General features: G+C 38.6%; 1 protein-coding gene across 5 annotated transcripts in view; it reads left to right on the forward strand.

Annotated features, from left to right (window-relative positions):
- The first annotated feature begins 844 nt into the window (after positions 1-844).
- ACSL1 (acyl-CoA synthetase long-chain family member 1) overlaps positions 845-18,761 on the forward strand; it is a 28,059-nt gene continuing 10,142 nt past the window's right edge. The window contains exons 1-10 of one of the 5 annotated variants that reach the window (XM_010191180.1): positions 845-1,071; positions 7,228-7,342; positions 7,734-7,798; positions 9,159-9,260; positions 12,197-12,296; positions 12,460-12,638; positions 15,391-15,423; positions 15,601-15,652; positions 16,457-16,530; positions 17,679-17,756. In XM_010191180.1, the coding sequence (XP_010189482.1) occupies positions 877-1,071; positions 7,228-7,342; positions 7,734-7,798; positions 9,159-9,260; positions 12,197-12,296; positions 12,460-12,638; positions 15,391-15,423; positions 15,601-15,652; positions 16,457-16,530; positions 17,679-17,756 (993 nt within the window). In that variant the 5' untranslated portion in view covers positions 845-876. Of the gene's footprint in view, positions 1,078-7,227; positions 7,343-7,733; positions 7,799-9,158; positions 9,261-12,196; positions 12,297-12,459; positions 12,639-15,390; positions 15,424-15,600; positions 15,653-16,456; positions 16,544-17,678; positions 17,757-18,761 lie in introns of all 5 variants that reach the window. The other 4 variants (XM_010191179.1, XM_010191183.1, XM_010191181.1 and 1 more) reach the window with 4 other exon arrangements.

Below are 18,761 nucleotides of genomic sequence, written 5' to 3' on the forward strand. Positions count from 1 at the left end.
CAGCTGGTTCTTGCTGTGGAATATCCGTGTCGGCAGGCGCTGGCGGGGGGCAGAGGCTCTTCCTTCTGTGTGAACGTGACAAATCAAATGTGCTTCCTGTGCTTGATTATGTTGCTGTGTGCCGCTGCCCTGGGCCTCCTCAGATGCTGCTCTAGTCTGCCTCATGACCAGAGATAACTTGCTGGCATGGTGCTGGGAGAAAAAGGAAGCTTGCTAGCATAGAGGAGCGATGGGAGGATATCAGCTGCGAAGGCAGCTTGCTGTGAGTGAGCTTTCTGTGCATGAATGCTGGAAGAGTAGGAAAGAGAGAGAGAGAGTTTATCTTCCTGGATTTAAGAGATGAAAAATCCTGTTCCTGCTATGCTACTATAGGATTAGGATTCTTTGTTAGGTTAGTGCAGGCAAGTTAACATCTTATGGCCTTCCCCTCCCTCTCCCAGACTTTCCTGTTTGACACTTACTGTTTCAACAGTCTTAAAGTACAGCTACTCCATTAATAACTATTTTGCTTTTGTGAAATGCTGTCCTTCAAAAAGAAAGCAACAGAAGCCTACAAAAAAAAAACCCCAACGAAGCCACAACTGTTTCTGTTAACATGTGGTGTCTGCTAAAAGCAGTATTAAAACCCTGTAGAAATTGTCTCCTGCCAGCCCCATCTGTTTTTCAAGAGTATGAACCAGTAATGGCATGCTTACTTAATTGCAGCACAGAAGACTAAAGGTGGCGGATCAAATTATTTTGATAGTGGGAAGCCAGTAGGACAAAGCATATATCGCTCTCCCACAACAACAGTGAATTGAAAGAGGATTTCAAATCTGTGTGTAACTTCTTTCATATCAACAGATTCCAGCGTCGGGACAACCGCACTGAACGGCAATGCAAGCACATGAGTTGTTCAGACACCTACGGATGCCGGAACTTGGGGATGTCAGACAGTACGTGCGCACCCTTCCGACAAACACGCTGATGGGCTTCGGAGCTTTTGCGGCTCTCACTACCTACTGGTATGCAACAAGACCAAAAGCACTAAAACCACCATGTGATTTAGCAATGCAGTCTGTGGAAGTAGAGGTAAGTGTTGCTTGACAGGTATTGTCCTTCACTGAATTTTGAAGCATAAAGACAGCATTAAGAGAGACCAAACACTGATTTATGTGAGAGTGTTTCAAAACTTGTAGGAGGGAGCGGGAAATACATTTTGGGGCATGTCTTGTTTTCTTCTGAAATACAGCTCAAACTCAGTCTTTTGGCTTTTTGAATTTAAAAATTCATAGGTCATAGTGGTAGTAAGTAGCATGGGAGAAAAAGGCTGTGCTGAGAACCGAGCTTCTCATCTGTCTGGTGGCATGTAACTTATGAATATTAGAACTGCTATAGTGTAGTTTTCAATTCCTGGCCGTGTGTTTAGGTGATGACCTATTAAATTAGTTCTTGGGGTCAGATTATGTACAGGAGCGTATACTGATTAGGCTAATACTTTTGTTATAATCTTTAGTTTATAATAGCTGACAGATGAGACTTTATATTGGGTTACAGGCGAAAAGAGGGTACTAACTGTCCTCAAATGATCTATGAAAAGATATGTTCTGCCAAGAGATCCCAGCCATAGAGTTGACATTAAAGCAACTACCTGCTAAACTCTGGATATATTAGCTTAGCTTTTGTCTTACACTTTTTAGAGGCGGACAGAGTTGCTTTTAAGTGGTGGTTTTTTAATAGTGAAGTCAAATATGGAAGCAGTCTGACTGGGAGGAACTGTTGCTTAGAAGCAAATACAGACGACTGATTACATGGCTAGGGTTTCCTGAGCAGCAACTTTATGAATTCTCCTCTTCACTACAGAGTCAAGGTTTTACCACTTACTCTGTTCTCTCAAGAGTGTCTCTGTATTTCTTCAGGGCAGACAAGATGTTTCCTCCTTTTGAAGGAAGGAGACAGCTTGGAAAGGTTGCAGTCATCAAGGGAGATACGTACAAAATGTAGGATTGTAAGGCTGACAGTTTCTTGCATTACTTGATAGTCAGAAACTACCACAGTAGGTTTTTTTAATACTTATGCCTGAAGTCTCGTTACAGCACATTGTTCTGTGCAGATAGGGTGCATCTAGTTGCCCTGTATCAAATGCAATTAACATGATGACTTGTTGTGCTTAAAAGTAGATGGGACTACAAACAGGTGTAAACAAAGGTGGCAGAGCAGTTTGACATTTACAGTGGGTAAATTTTCATGAACTTCAGCAAAGTAAACTCTTGTCCTACCCTCAAATCGGGCACTTTCCTTGCAATGTTTCATGATACTGAGATTGAAGAATATAGTATTAGTTGTCCCCTCCATTCAAAAGTTTAATTAGTACTATTTTTTCCTAATATTCCTAGTATGGTATACAGTAAGGTTATGACATGTTATGTTACTATAGCAAGTACTGGTCTGCTATTAGAAGTACACAAAGGGGAAACAAAAATATGCTCTGGCAATGTGATAATTACCAAAAATACCTCTTTAAGGAAGATGTGTAGAGTAAGGATCCAGAGGTTAGATCTTACTTCTCTTGATAAGCTTTCCCCAATCCTGACAGCAGCCACTTCAGGTGGAATAGTCTTGTAGAGCAGCACATTTTGTTGGCTGGAACGAACTACCAGAGAAAGCTTTCCAGTCTCACAAGTCAACATAGACTCCAGTAGATTTGGGGGGTTTTGCACTGGAAAATGGTAAAACAGTGGCTCTTAACGGGTTTGCTTGAGGCTCTTGACAGCAGTCTCAGTTCACTGCCTTTACCTCTTCAAGCTCAATTGCTTGTCTCTGCTGGATTCTGTGACTGAAATCACCGTTTGGTAATACGAGACTTCACTAAACTACTTGATACATCATTGATCCATGTTGTACTAATTAACATCAGCTCTCTGATCAGAGCAAGATAGGTATAATAGGATTATTTTTCATTGCCTCTTCAGAAAATTCATTTTAATAGGAAGACTAAACAGTAGTAAGACTTAAATTGAAAAGAGCTGAGTGTGTTAGCATGTCGTCGTGATGAAAGAGCTCAAACTTTGACAGCGTGTTGAAATGAGCAAGTTTTGCTTATTGACAGTTCAGATAAAGCCCTTAAGGTAATATTTTAAACTGTACTAAACCGTTACCAAATGATAATGTATGTTCTGAAGCAAGTTTCAAGTGCCTGTTAGAATTGGTACAGTAACAAGAATGTAATACAGCATTTGGGATTCCGTTTCTGGCTACATTTTGCTTAGAATTTTACTTCACTTACTTCATTCTCTTATACATGCATTAAGATGGATTGTCACAGAAGAAAAATATCAAATACTGCCCTCAAATTGTGTCTTAACATTTTTTTCTGGCTAAGCAATACAATATTAAAAGTTCTAAGGAATATGCTCAAAAAAAGACGTGGCAGAAGGTAATTCTTCTTACTGCTTTAATATCTAATCTACCTGTTCATTAATGGTAATAATTTTGAACTATATACAAGCTTCTACTTAATTCTTGTGACTTACTTTCTTGGTCTTTAACAAAGTTAAATGACGTCAGTCACTCTTAGAGGTTCTACATGTTCCTCTCTAACTTTATATGGGAGGAAGAAGATGCTATTTACTGCTGTTCCAGGTTGCTTCCCATTTCTGGACAACTTTGATTTGGTAGGCCAGCACCCAGTGACCTATTTTAACCATCACTGAGAGAGCATAAAGATTGCATGCTTATCTGAATATCAGTACAAAAAGTTACTGAAAGTATCAGCTCTTCTAGAGTAGATGCCACAATTTAAAGATGTGGACTATCTTCTTTAAAGTGTGCATACTACAGTTACATTTCACTGAAAGAAACCCTCTTGTCTTCAGAGCTTCCAGCCTGCTCTCTCTTCAGGGGAACTTCTCAAAGTTACAGGTTAAAATCGTTTGGGATCTACTTGAATCTCCTGTCTGTAGGAAGGGAGTCTGACTAGTCTGAGACTGCATTGCTGAGATTCATGCTATATTAAATCATTATTGTTAAAAATTGCAGTGCTACAGTAATGATAGAAATAGGGTAGAAACAGTCTTGTGCTTTGCAAAAGCCTGTGTATCCTTAATGACTACAGTTGTAGGCACATCTGGATCTGTCTGCTTGTAAATCGCTCTTTCCATCAGTGACTGACAGCTGAACAGCTTTGGCTATTGATTTAAGTATAAGGTATATGACTTATATTCTCCTGATGTATTACCAGAACTCTCTCTTGTCTTGTCTAAAGTGATTCTTGAAAGATGTGTGCTTGTCTCACTATTAAGTGATCAATTTTAGCTGTTGTGTGCTTATCTAGGGATTAGCGTGCCTAAAATTTAATGGCTGGTTTGAAAAGTCTCATTTATGCTTCTTGCTGCTCAGAACATGCACATTGGTGCCCTAAGCACCACTTGCCAGTGTACTTGCTTTCTTGGGAAAATGGAAATTGAGTCTCTTGCCTCTGAGACATAGTGGAGCCAACAGTGTGTTTTGATGTTACTGCTAACCCTAACAGCCTGTGTCAACAAGAAGCAAACCCATGGCTTGAAAAAAAGCAGCTATCACTATGTGACCCAAACAGGCATTGAGAGAGTAATATATGCCTCTGTAGAATAAATCCATTTCCTTCAGCTGCTGCTATGCTGAACCAGTGCCAGGGTTCTACTTCATCTCGGCACTTGCTGTGTAATGGGCCAATTTCCTGTGACTTCCTGAGCTGCTGCAGGGGCTGCCTTGCATGAGTAACCAGAGGCTGTTCTCCCATTAATAAGATTTTATTGCCTGGCTCCTTAAGAGCACTTTGGTAAAACTGACAACGCTTTTGAGTGCTTACCTGTGTACTGAACAGGTCTGTTAGATCCCACCCAAATAACTTGCGTGAAATCAGCCAAACATTTCAGTCCTGACACTTGTATGTTTGGTGGCTGTAAGCAGAACTTTGCCTGATATTGCACAAATATTCTATATAAGGACAGGCTCTTAAAATAGTAGTTATTGCTACTCTCAAGCAAAATGTAGACCAACACTATAATATTGCCTAGTAGATGAGTTCAAACTGGGAGCGTAAAGTACAGTCTAAATGATCTTAAGCATATCCAGGTGTATTTCACTGCATTTCTAAAGAATAACATTGAACTCCTGATGCCCTTCACACAAGGAGCTGGATGTTTTTAGTAAAACTCTTACTCTAAGGCTGAAAATTCAGTTTAGTTCACTTTACTTTGGAAAAAAGAATAAAGCAAGCAGAACCATAAATTGGTTATGTTTCCCTTTACTGAAAACTCATGAGAACTGATGGGATATTTTCAGTAGTAGTCTGTTATAGACTCTCTGTTTTGGTTTGGTTTTTGTTTGTTGTTTCTTTTTTCAGAAGGACAGTGCAGTGAGTCTTGTATCTAAGCAGTGTGCTGTCTGATAAGTCTCATCCTCAGATTTGGTTAGTGCCTCAGGCTGTGCAAAAACTGCTTTTGTGATACTGAATAATAGGGTGTGTAAACAAAACAGTAGTAGCTTGGATGAGGAGAAAACAAATATTTCTCAACTGTTGCTAAGGGATGGTTTAGCATATTATATTTCACCTGACACAAGAATTGTAGCATATCAAACATGGTACTGATACATTGCATTTGTGGACATTACCTATGACTGGTTACAAACTACATTGTGTGATCTTCCTCAGGCTAGGTCCAGAGGTGGTAAAGCTAGGAAAATCTGGAAGCTGACCTTGGTTATCCAACCTCTGTGAAACCAGAGCAATATAGCAAGCAGTCTTGGTTTTCTTTCCAGGCAGAGACATGTACTCGTGATATCTTTACTTCCTATAGAGTAGATGTTGGTCTGAGTGCAAGTATGCTCTTGAATTTCTAATGTTACGAACTTTCAGAGGTAAGCCAGTCATTAACTTGTTCTGGGTCGTGTTCACAGTGTACGTTGCTGCTTACTGTCAAAGGAGTGGCAAGCACTGCATTACGCATAGCGTTTTGCTAAAACAAGTTAGACTTGTTTTAGTGCTAAAATATTTTTTCATTCTTTGAAGTGCCTTTAATGTTCCAGCTCCTTTCTGTGGATGTGGGCAATACGACATCTTCTGTAGATCAACCTGTGTTTATCTAGCTTATATATGAACAGATGCTCTCTGGTCTTTCAGGTTATCTTGAGAACAGGAAAACAAACCAATTGTCAGGAAGAGCCTATGATTGCATATGAATAAGGTTTTGATGGTGTGGATGATGGCACAATTCAGGCACAAATTTAGTTTGTCCAGTATTTGACTTTGTGAAAGAGCCAGGAGTTGACTACAGCCCTTGATAGAGAAACTTAACGTCATGTTTACTCAAGATCTTCCGCTTAACCAGCTTGGCCTTTTCGGCTAAGAACTTGCTTGTAGCTGTCTGTCATCATAGCAGGACTAATAAATGTGGCCAAATAGGACTTGCATAACTGCAATTTGTGAAATGTGATTGATATACAATTAGATTATTTAATCAGTCACTCTAAAAAAGGCAATGTTAGAACTATGAGCTATTAAATTCTTGTATTGACTTCCAATTGTAGCCTATATAAATGCTCACCTGCTGAAAAGTTATTTTAATCCTCAAGGTAGTAGTGTCTTCACTGCATCTAACAAGATCAGGAAGAAGCTTTTAGTTTTTAATTTTTTTTTGTAAAATGAACTTTAAATTGGATTAAAGGACTCAATTTTTGTGGTACAGAGTATTTTACTTATGGAAACACTTGTTTAGTGTGTTGCTGACCACCCTTAAGTCATTTAGGTTTTGAAACCAGTTTGAAGTGTGATAATGTTTTGTAATCTTAAATAAGACAGTAGATTAGGATCTCAGCATTAATATTGTATCTGCAGAGCTCTGAGGCTGGAGTGATTTAGAAAGTTTGAAGGACTTAATTATGCTATATACTGCAGTAGTAGAGTAAACACTTCTGAAGAAAAGCCTTGTGCCTAATAAGGAGTGTCAAAGGGCATTTTGCTGTTCACATTTGTTCTGTGCAACCATAGGTAGCTGAGGAATAAGATTTCGCCTAACGGGTTGTTAGTATTGCAGGGAGCAGTCTGACTCTTTAAACAATGTCCTGGGAAATGTGGCAGAGCTCTCAAGCAGAATTTTCCAAGCCTCATAACAAAACTGAATGGATGAAGTGTTCTTATTCCTTCAGGAGTTTCCTGTTCATTTATAACCAACAAGTGTGTCTAACTTTTCAAACTGGTTTTCCTAGGGTGGTGAGCATGCTCGAAGGTCCTCTCTTCTTAACAGTGATGAACTGCTGACTTACTACTATGATGATGTGAGAACAGTTTATGAAATCTTCCAAAGGGGTGTGCAAGTATCAAGTAAGTCCAAAATTAAAGTTCTTGACATACTGTTGAAAAAAACCTATCGAAGTCTGGGCTCTTTTGAAATGCAGTTGGGGATAAGGGATCTCTACCTAGCAATATGATAAATGTATTGGATGTGAGGTTTCTTGAAGGCAAATTTAATGGTGACCTCTTTTGAAGCAGAGCTGTGTGAATATAAAGTCAGTGCTGTGTTCCTTAGCTTAAACTAACTCTGTTGCCCCTGTGTCTTTCCTCAGCTTCTTTCCCTGTCCCCTCTGAAAATAAGTTTGTTTTCTGAAGGTGTCTGCAAAGAATGTAGACACTTAACACTGAGAGTGTAGTTAATGTGGTGTTAGGATAGAGGAGTCAGGGATTAAATGTTGAGGTTTTGATTATCTTTTTTTAGGTAATGGTCCTTGTCTAGGTGTTAGGAAACCAAACCAGCCATATGAGTGGATCTCCTATAAAGAGGTAAGTAGTCTCTCTAACTTAGTACTAGGCCTGCTTTTGCTTGCTGAGACCATTGATAAAACAACCAGTAATGTGATATAACAAATCTTAATTATTTATAGGTGTTTTAAAGTAGTAGCAGAATATTGCAGAGAGGTTCTAGTTCCTATGGGAGCATCTTAAAGGAACAGCCTCAAGTATGTGGCAGAGGAAGGAAAGAAGAGTATCTCCTGCACTTATTCAGCTTATTAATGGTTTTATTTCAAAATTTGTTTTGTGTTATCTTGGTAGCTTTTAGCATGTCATTGCTGAATTGTTTAGAACTTCGACACTGCCTCTGAAGGGCTGCAACTTAGAAGTAGTATTCAGGGATTCAGGCTGCTGCTACTTAAGGTGTTCGCTTCTGGGAGGCTTGTTTTACACTAGGGGAGGTCCTGTCTGCAGAGGTTACTTGTGCTTCTTGACAACTTGTTTCCATAGTGCTGAATGAGGGTTGTATAGGGTGCTAACAAGTACACTTCTAATGGTGGCATGCTCCTTCATGATTGCTAAAAATATTTTTATGCAAATCTTTTAACAGCTGTGCACTTTTAGGTCATTCCTTATTTAATCAGTTATTGTCTTCAAATTTGCATCAACCTTGCCTATTGCACCCTGTTAAGATTGTTAAACACCTTTTGTATGGAGCAGACATCACTTTTTCCAAGGTGATTTTGCTGGGTACTTGTTAGGTACAACCTCACTTTAATAAAGCTTTTCTGTTTGTCATGTGACTAATGTGGATTTGGGTCATGTGCTATATGGAATGAATTTATTAAGAAATTGCCTTCCCAAGCTTTGTTTGTAGAACTAGTTGGGTTTTGTCTCCTTACTCTCCCACTTTAAAAGGGAGAAATGCTATTCTCATAGGCACTAAATGAAGCAGAAGGATGGCGTATGTAGTGCTTGTGATTGAGCAGAAATACAATGCTGAATTATTATATTTCTTCTGAGCTTTAATACAGACGCAACAAAACAGTCTTTTCTGTGTATGTGAGCTTTACTTCTAAACTTACACTTAACACTTGCAGGTCCAGCTGGATTATGTGTCTCTTCTGCTGCACATTGAGTGCAAGTTGTAGTATTTACAATCAGTACAGTGTAATGGCTTTGCGGTATTTAGGTTATGAAAGTCAGAGGACATCCAAAATAGCCTGGAAAACTTGTATCTACTTAATACTAGTTTTTTTCGGTCTTTTTTACTTTTTTTTCGGTCTTTTTTACTTTTTTTTCGGTCTTTTTTACTTTTTTTTTGTAAGACTTGCTGTAAAATAGTGTTCTGAGGGGTGTGTACTGATAACTTGCTCTAATTTCTTTTTCTCTCTTTTCTCCCCTCCCCCAGGTTTCAGACAGAGCAGAATATGTGGGCTCTGCATTACTCCACCGAGGCTTCAAACCATCTCATGTTCAATATATAGGAATCTTTTCACAAAACAGGCCTGAGGTAACTTGATTAATGGTGTGTGTGTCTACCTGTTATTGAAGTGGCCCACTCTTAAATCTGTTGCTTTTTGGCAGAGTACTGAGCTTACCTGTTAAGTTCATTTGGTGTTGAGAAAGGGCTTAAAGGCTGATGCTGTAGACCCAAAGCCATAAACAGGGCATCTTTAGCTAAGTACCAAAATTGATAATTGACACAACTGTTAGTGTGTCTTATGTTGTATTTTTTTACTCCCAGAGCTGAATGCAGGAGGCTGGAGAGAAGGAAGAAAGTCAGGAAATCCAGAACTCCTCTTTCCAGTTTGTAGAGGAGGCCTGTTTAATGGGAAGCTAATAAGAGTGCTTAGTGAATGTAATCACCATTTGCTTTCTCTTCAAAATTAACATTGGATTACAGCATAACTGAAAGTGATTGGAAGTCACAAGGAGATGTTTAAACCTTTCAAAACCCAAGGAAACAATTGGTGATTAAATACTTGGACAAATAGAAGATGGCTAGAGGTGGTAATTTTGTCTCTACTAGAGGCCCTGGGCACAAAGATTCTGTGAGGGAGAACTGATGATGAAAGCAAAGATTGAAAATTAATTGCAGTTTAATAAGGGGGCAGAAAGACTTAAGGAGTGACATAATTAAAGAAACAAAGCAAAATGAGGCAACTATAGGGATATTTAGATTGATTAGCTAGTGTCTATCCATTTTAACCCAGAAGTGGTTATAGACTGCCGTTTCTGAAAATACTACAAACTATTCAGAATAGTAAGTATTTCAGTAAGGATTTCTATAATTTAAGCCTGCGTACTTAGTAGCTTGAGCTGGTACTTGCTGCATTAAGCTAGTTCAGTCCCAACCTATTAAGGCAGGAGACTGGATCTTGGGTTTTGTCAAAATTATGCTGTCCCTCTCCAGCTGGATGTCGTTCTCTAGAGCACCGGCAGTGTTGACAGGGTTAGAGGTCGTATCAGTGTCTTGGTCATGCTGGACAACAGCTTGCTGTTGGATCTCTTCTGATTTCAGTTTGTCACTGAGCCTTCCCTGCTGTCATTAAAATGCAAGTGACCTTGACCCCCCCCCCTTGCTCCTCTTGCAACCTACACCTCAAAATCCCTTAAGTCTAGCTTTGTACAGATGAAGAAAAACACTTTTTCCAGACTCAAATTTGTAGTAGTTTGCTGCTTGGATTTTCCTACTGGAATTCCAGTTCTAACACTACAGTTTTATTTCTGAAATAAAAAAGGCTGGGATGTCTCCAACTAGGAACCTGTTAAATGACATAATGTTACAGACTCTTCAGTTCAGTCCCCTGTGCTTATAACATTATGAACTGGCAGTAAAAAAAAAAAGAGCGAGCCAGATGTCAGTGTTGTGCCGCATTGAACTGTTTCTCCATAGACCTTTGGCTTCTGGGTCAGTGGATTTTCTGAAGGAGAGCACAGTGGTGTGGTCTGCTCCGAAATCACAGAGACAAAATGTGCCTGAGTTGCATTGCTTCAGCAGGCTCTGAGTTGGGTCAGGAATGAGCTGGAAAGATTTGTTTAAACCAGGAATTTTAAATCTGGGGTTTTCCCTGCTGAAAATAACTGGATGGGTGTTGTGACATCCCCAACATAATCACTAATCCAGACAGGAGATTATGTGAAGGGTTTTTTGTGTGTGAAATGATTCACATTTGTCAGTTCAGGGAACAACTGCTGGGGAAATCTCCTAATGGGAAAAATCCTAGTGTGGTACTTGCTTAAATGTTCACCAGAAAAAAACAACTTGGATAAAAAAAAAAACATTACTTGCTTTTTGAGTTACTAGAAAACAGATGATCTCTTCTGCAAGCAGGGAAGTTGTGTTTTGGATTGAGAATAGGGGACAGTGAAATACACGTTGTCTTAACAGACAATCAGAGCAATGTCTGAAAGCTTCAATCTGTTTTCTGACTGTCTATATTCAGTACTAATAGCTTGCTTGGCCTTTGAGATAGAACTCAAGTGTCAAGGTTTGATATTTGTATTTAAATACACTCAAATTCAAGCTTAAAATGGAAGAAAAATGCCTTGATAGTCCAGAAAATAAAGAGGTTGGTGATTGTATTGAAAATGATGGTGTGCAAAAGTTGTTGGAGGCTGGAATAGGAAGCTTTTATCACTCTCTGCAGCTTCTAAAGTCTACTGTAGTAGACTTCCACCCTATTAAAATAACTACTAAACTTCAGGCTGTTCACCAGCAATATAGCTGTGCCCTTGTTACATGTACAGGTGTATAGGAGAGCTCTCTAGGAAGAAATATTCAGTGGACCCTTTCATGCCTGGTATAAGGATGCCTGCTTAGACTTATCAGTATGTCTAATGTCTGCATGAAAGTCTACCTACCTGTTAGCTGGCCTTGTTCAAAAAGACTTCTTATAAAACTAGTGCAAGAGGTGCACAACTCTTCTATTGCATAAATGCTTTCAGAAAAATTCCCTGTGTTTAAGGCTGTCTCAATTAGTACAGAACTTGCTTTAGGAAACTTGTCCATAATAATCAGCTCATAAAAATGAGATTTAGCAACTTCCTTAACATAGCTTCTATCTTACATATTACATGGGCTAACCAGCTGAATGATCTTTAAACTTATCATCATATAGGGGTGAGGTAACTGCCTCGTGTCCTGAAAAATGTTAATGTTAAATGTTTTTAAAAGTACTTGAAATTACTTTAAGGGGCAGAGTTGAATTTTGTTGGATTGAATTCTATCTCATAGCTCCCTCTTTTTTTCTTTCTTCCTTCCACAGTTAAAAATTTAGTGGTTTTTCTGAGCAAACAAGTGATATGAACTACCTCTTTTTTAGAAAGACTTGTCCAAATGTGCTCTGTCCTATTAGCTTCCTTGTTAAAATCCAAATATGAGTTTTTCTTGGGGATCTGTTACAATAAGCAAACACATGACTTGCGTCTCTTCTCTTTGTGCAGTGGGTTATCATTGAACAGGGATGCTATGCATTCTCCATGGTGGTGGTGCCCCTCTATGACACGCTAGGAAATGAAGCAATTACGTACATTGTGAACAAAGGTAGGTCACTCAGCAGTTCAGCAACTGAGCATATGATGGCAGGGCTGACTGAGAGCTGCTGGCTGTATCCTTCCTCAGAAGAGTCTTCTGTTACCATAATCTAAATTACAGACGTAGTCTAAACTCAACTTGCCATATTGATAATGTTGTTCTCTTTCATCAGCTGATTTGTCATTGGTTTTCTGTGACAAACCTGATAAGGCCAAACTTCTGCTAACCAGTGTGGAAAAGGGGGAAACTCCAATACTCAACACCATTGTTATCATGGAGTCTTTTGGCTTAGATCTTGTGGAACGTGGCAAAAAGTGTGGGGTGGAGGTCTTCAGCATGAGAGAAATAGAGGTAGGCACACTTAACCTGCTCTACTGCTTTCATCCCATTTACTTGTAGAGGAAGAAGACAGTGTCTGTTGAACAGGTTTTAGGACTGTAAACAAAATGTGGTGGATTAGTTTCAAAATACTTAACTATCTCTTGGATTGAAGATTGCAAAAGAAATAGAAGGAAACTAACTTGCTAATAGTATTTAACAGTGTTCAAAATGTAAAAGTGTATATGCCAAGATGATGGAGCGAAAGCTTGTTAACGTAGCCCAGACCAAACCTCAGATCTGAGTGTTAAGGCTTGCTCACGTGAAGTAGTAACATGATAGTTATGTACTGTGACTAATGCGTCAGAAATACTTACTTCAAAAAGAGCCTGTGCAGGTTTTGATCTTGTGAAAAATGGCATCTGCCCCTGTAGACTGAATCTACAAAATGTTTTCTGGGAGAGGAGGAAAATGGCAATAAACTCTTCCAGGTTCCAAGTTTATCATAATGTGGAGTAATGAGACTTCCAGATTTTGCAAGTAGAAAACATTTTGCTTAGCCACCTAATGTTCAAGTTTCAGTTTTGCTTGTAGTTATTTTGTCTGCATAGATCTCTTATGCAAATTTATTTCACCGCTTCAATCATTATTTGGAGAATTCTGTCCCAGGATCAAACTGCATGAAGTACATCTCACAGTAAAGATTAAGAAACTGAGTTCAGCCTGGTTCCAGCTGAAGTTCTGGTGAAGGCTTGACTTGAGCATCTCCAAATAAGTGTGCTTGTCTTGTGCAGGTGTCAAGAACTGGTGAAAATTTTCAGAGTTTATTTTCGCAGCAGTCTTAACTGCTATGTTAGCAGGGCCACCTTCTGATATAGATACAAAAATGCCAGCATGTCTTTTAAAAGAAGATTAACTGTATCATACCTAACTAGCCTCAGCATAACTGCCAAGTTGAAATGGGGCTAAAACCAGTATGTGACTTACACAGTGCTGTAGCTCACTGGCAAAAGGGTTGAGTTAAACTTGAAAAAGATTGGCCCAAACTTCAAGAATAGATTGGTATGCCAACATCAGCTTCTTTCTTTGAGTTGAGCTCCAGTTTTTTAGCAGAAGCAGCAGCTTTCTTCTAGCTACAGAAAAACAAAACTAGGGAGTGAATATTATTTTTAAATTAGAAGTTTAGATGTTTAAGTAGCAACTGCCAGTAGTATGTTGTAGCTCTTACTTAACTATGCTGTTGTAACAACACTTCATGTTTGTATTAATGTAGTAATAGGTACTCCAAGAGCCTCTCATCGAAATCTCAGAAGTTAGGCACAGTTAAATATTTCAGATAGCGTTTCAGTGAGCAGAAATAAGTTTTGTCCCCTTTTTAAGAGTAGAGGCTTTTAGTGTCTGCTGAAATGCAACTATAAACTGTTTAAGAACTTAGATTAGAATAACTATTTCCAGCTTTCAGTACTTGTTTTCTGGATTTCTGGCTTGAGCTTATTCCTCACCTGTGCTTATAGGTTTTGTGACCAGTTCCTCAGTGTATCTAATGATCTGTATGCATGCTGTGGTTACTTGGAGCTGAGTAGCTGTAAATAAATGGCTGCTCAATAGGAAAAGATGTTGGAGTTCTCTTCTAGAAGATCAATGGAAGTGTGTGGTGATTTGAGCTGTATATTCAGTAAATACCAGATCTTACTCAAAACAAGTCCTGGGGAAGTATTGAGCTTCTGGTGGTACTTGAAATGCAGATGCTGCTGTTTTGAGCAGACAGTGGCAAACTTGCATAATGGCACTGTTTCTGAAGGGCAAACTTATAGCTATGGGAATGTTAACTGTGTTTCCAGACACTGCTTTTTTCTTAAACCTCTTTGGGTATTCTAAGAGGTACAGCATACTAAAGGAAGTCTAGGGCTTGTAAAGGAATGCATAGTGCTGCACAATTGAAATGCAAAGGCAATGGTGAAGTTGATATGCCTGCCCTGAAAGGCCGCTTCCAAACCTATACTTAACAAAAGGTCTGCTTCAGGTTTCCATAAGTCCTTAAACAAGTATTGTTTTTAGTCTTAAATTGGCATGTCAGTAATAAGTCTTGATTTGAAACTTCAAAGCTCATAGATGTTGAACATCAGCTTTCAAGTCTTTTTTTCTTAATTATTGTATCCTTGATGATAAAAGGATCTCCTTGGTATCCATTCGCTTTTGCCTAAAGAATTATGGCATCGTTAATAGTCAGGCCTGAATAATCATAAGGAAAGGAGGGAGAGGGAAGGAGAAGAGGTTTTGGAGGAGAGAATCTTGTGCCCTCCTCCCTTCAGTATAAAAGGAGTACAAACCACCAATGACTCTTCATGGGGAAACTCAGTCTTCCTTCTCACAGGCAGGGATGTTGGTGCAACGTGCTTACTGAGATGGATATTGCTTCATCTATTCAACAGTTGTCAGTGGCACATCTCATCTTCATGAGAGAGAGAATTGATTGCCTGCTGTGGCGTCTCATAACACTGCTTAAGCTTGAGCCTCTCTAGCAAGTGACTTCTAGTTTACAAGCTGGAAAAAAACCCATGTATTTTCGATGTTACCACTTTTTTATTGGTAGAACATGGTAGTTTTTCTGTATATCTTTAAAACATCCTTTAAAGCCTTTGTTACTCTTTTATAAGTTAAAAACCCTTAACAGGCAGTCTAAATAATGAAATATTATGGTGTTTAGTAATGTTTGTCTGGTAAGTTTTAAAGCAAAAAAAGTTATGTGCTCATGTCTAAACTGTCTACCCTTTCCTTTCTATAGGAGCTGGGAAGAGCACACAGGCAAAAACCTGTGGTAAGTATAAATTTAGTTCAAGTGACAATCTGAAGCTGGATGGCGTTCTGTAGATCAAACTAGCAAATCTCCTTACCTCCTGTAGCTCAAAAGTAACACTAGTATTTCAGTGTTTTGTCCAGGAAAATCTTTCTCCTTGCTGTCTTAACCATACTAATACTTTCTTAACTTTCATAGCCTCCAAAGCCAGAAGATCTAGCAGTCATCTGCTTCACCAGTGGAACGACAGGTACACCTCATTACATTATGCAGAATTTATTATCCTGTATGTGCAAAGTTAATTCAGAAGCCCTCCTACTTTTTTTTTTTCAAGACTCTCCCCTGCTGCTGTATCTTTTTGGCAAGTAGTAGCTGGGGCAGTTTTATGGTAAGGCTCCCTTTAACTTCTCCTGTTGATCACTACAGAATTGCAGTTGGGAGGTGGAGGTGTTACGTTTTTGGGCTTGGAAATAAGTACTGAACCTGTATTTCTCTTATAATAAGAGCTTTGTATCAGACTTAGATTTTTCAATTCTTCTGTAGTCTTTTCATACCACATTAGCAAAATTTGTTCCTTGGCTCTAAGCAGCCTTGCTGTAAGACCAAGACAGAAATCTACTGACTAGATGTCACATGCTTGACACTTAAGTTAATATCCAACACTGTCAGGGAGCAAAAGGGAAGAGTACAATGACTAACTATGTTTTTAAAGCAGATGTGAGAACAGAAAGTAGTCTGGGTTTGATAGCTGCATCTTCACAGAAGTGTTGAATTTTGAATGAGAGAAGCTTATCTGAAAAACATGACAATTTTTTAAGGATTTGCTCTCCTTATAAAGTTTGAGGACTTGAACACAAATTCAGTACTTAACTATTACCATCTGTTCTTGAAAGTGTGTTAGCAAGTTCTCTGCCGTTGTTCAATTAACATACAAAAAAGGTATTACTATCAAAGGAGGGACTGCTTGATTGAAATTACATTAAGTTATCAAGCAGTGGTAAAACTAAAGTATCTAAAAATTTCACTGTTGCATCTTGATGTGCTTCTTCCTTAGGAAACCCCAAAGGAGCTATGATCACCCATCAAAACATAGTCAGCAATGCTTCAGCTTTTGTGAAAACTACAGAGGTAAACTATAAAGGTTAACATTGTGGATTTGCATGGAGGGAAGAATCTTGGGAGTAAAACCAACACTGAAATCTCATTAACTTTGGTCTTAACTTTTAATAAGATCCAAGTGGAAATGTAACTAGACATCACTCTGCCCATGCCAGTTCAGAAGTTGCTGTTTACTGGTTTCTTCTGTCTGGGTCAAAAATGTGACAGACTTACAATTTGATCTGATCCAAGCAAAATCCTAAAGATCCTGATGGGAATATACATTACCTTCTGCCACAGGCTTGTAGTGTTTGTCATTAGTGGAAGCTCTGTATCGGAGGGTTTGTGTAGAGGCTAACCTTTTGCACTAAGGGTGGGAGAAGCTATAATATTTTAATCCCCCATATACTTAAAGCCCTTGCATAAATGAGCAAGAAGCATTACTTAGTCTCCTTCTCTGGAGACATTCAAGACCCGCCTGGACGCGTTCCTCTGCAACCTAGTCTAGGTGATCCTGCTCTGGCAGAGGGGTTGGACTGGATGATCTTTCAAGGTCCCTTCCAACTCCTAATATTCTGTGATTCTGTGATTAGTATTTTTACTTGATACAGTGTTAACTTTAAGCTTACAGTAGACTACTAACATTCATCTGCAGGCTAGCTAAGGCAACAGTTCTAACATACAGGTGTAACTAAAAATACAATTGTACTTATTTTGCCAAGTACTCCACATACAGAATTGTTTTTTAAAGTAAACAACACAATGAAATAATTCAAGGTAATTTGGTATCTTACAGTAAATATCTTAACCTTGTGGTAAATTGTAGAAACAGACTTTATGATCTAAGATGAAAGTGTGAATTCTTTTAGACACCTAAGGCATACTGCTGACTTTTTTTTGTTACCCCTCCCTCCCGATGTCTGTAGTAGAACTTTCTGTGGTTTTTCTCAGAATTTGTTTCTATTCATGATCATATGAAAGATAAATTGTAATAATCTGTGTTAAGAGCAATGACTTCTAGCATGTGTAATCTTTTCAAAGAGAGACAATGTGGCTTCATTACAAAAAAAACTCATGTGAGGGATATGCTCTAGAGTTTAGGTGGCACACTTCATTGTTGTGTTTAACTTGGACAGAATAGAATCAAGAATTAATTTTACTAACACTTTTACTTTCAGAAAACATTCATGCCTTCCTCTGATGACATTCTGATATCATTCCTGCCCTTGGCTCACATGTTTGAGAGAATCGTTGAGGTAAGCATCTGTTTATTGTACAGAACTATTGAGAAGCTTCTTTTCTTAAAGAAGGCATGTCTCTTGGATCCCAGTGATACATGCTATTCCTTTTTGCCTCTTTCACATGTATGTGGAAGTATATGAAAGCTTCAGGTAAGATTCAGGAAAGCAACATCCCATAAACAATATCCAGTGAGTACTAGACAATTAGTTTTCATGCCTAAATATAAACATTAACCTTAGAGCTAAGGTTAATAAGAAGCTGGTTTACTAGAACATGAGATAATACCTTAGCTCATGTACACAGCCTAGAAATTCCCTCTAATATAATCAATACATGTTTAAAAATTAAATTATTTATTCTGTAAACTTCAATAAAATTTATTTTATGTGGCATCCTTCTCACTTGAAACTAATTTTAAGTTGGTTAACCTTAACATTGCTTCTAGGAAACTTCAATAAAAAGGGAGGGATTTTGTTTCAGTGGAGTCTTCCAGGGAATGAAAATAGCTTTTAATGCCATTTAATGACAAACTTTGAAGTTCTCTTGGATAGTTTGTTTTATCATACAGCAAAACCTGGGGCTTCATTTTTGATGATGAGGGAGCTCAGGTTGTCTTAATACTGGCAGTCCTAATAAGGACCTCTGAGCCTGTAGTTAGGTGGTATGCATTATTGAAAGGATGTGATTTCTTCAAACTTCTTGTATACAGTAGAGGCACAGGTATTTAATTACTGTACTTACTGAAGCTGAATTAACACCTCTCCTTTAGGTGAAATTGCAAATATGTATGTTGAAGGTAGTCATGTCACTATATTTATGCAGAGGAATAAACAGCCTCTGTGCAAAGTGTGAAAAGGCACATGGACCCAGAAATTGTCCAGTGATGTCAGTTAGGAATCCTGAACTTTCTACCAAAAAAAGCTTGTGTGTATATACATAAAAATGTTTGTGTGTGTGTGTGTGTGTGTATGCATGCTATGAAGATCTGGAATAGAGCTTAACCAAGGTGTACAGGTATC

Source organism: Mesitornis unicolor, unplaced genomic scaffold, assembly GCF_000695765.1.
Source record: "Mesitornis unicolor isolate BGI_N332 unplaced genomic scaffold, ASM69576v1 scaffold39558, whole genome shotgun sequence".
Lineage (NCBI taxonomy): Eukaryota > Metazoa > Chordata > Aves > Mesitornithiformes > Mesitornithidae > Mesitornis > Mesitornis unicolor.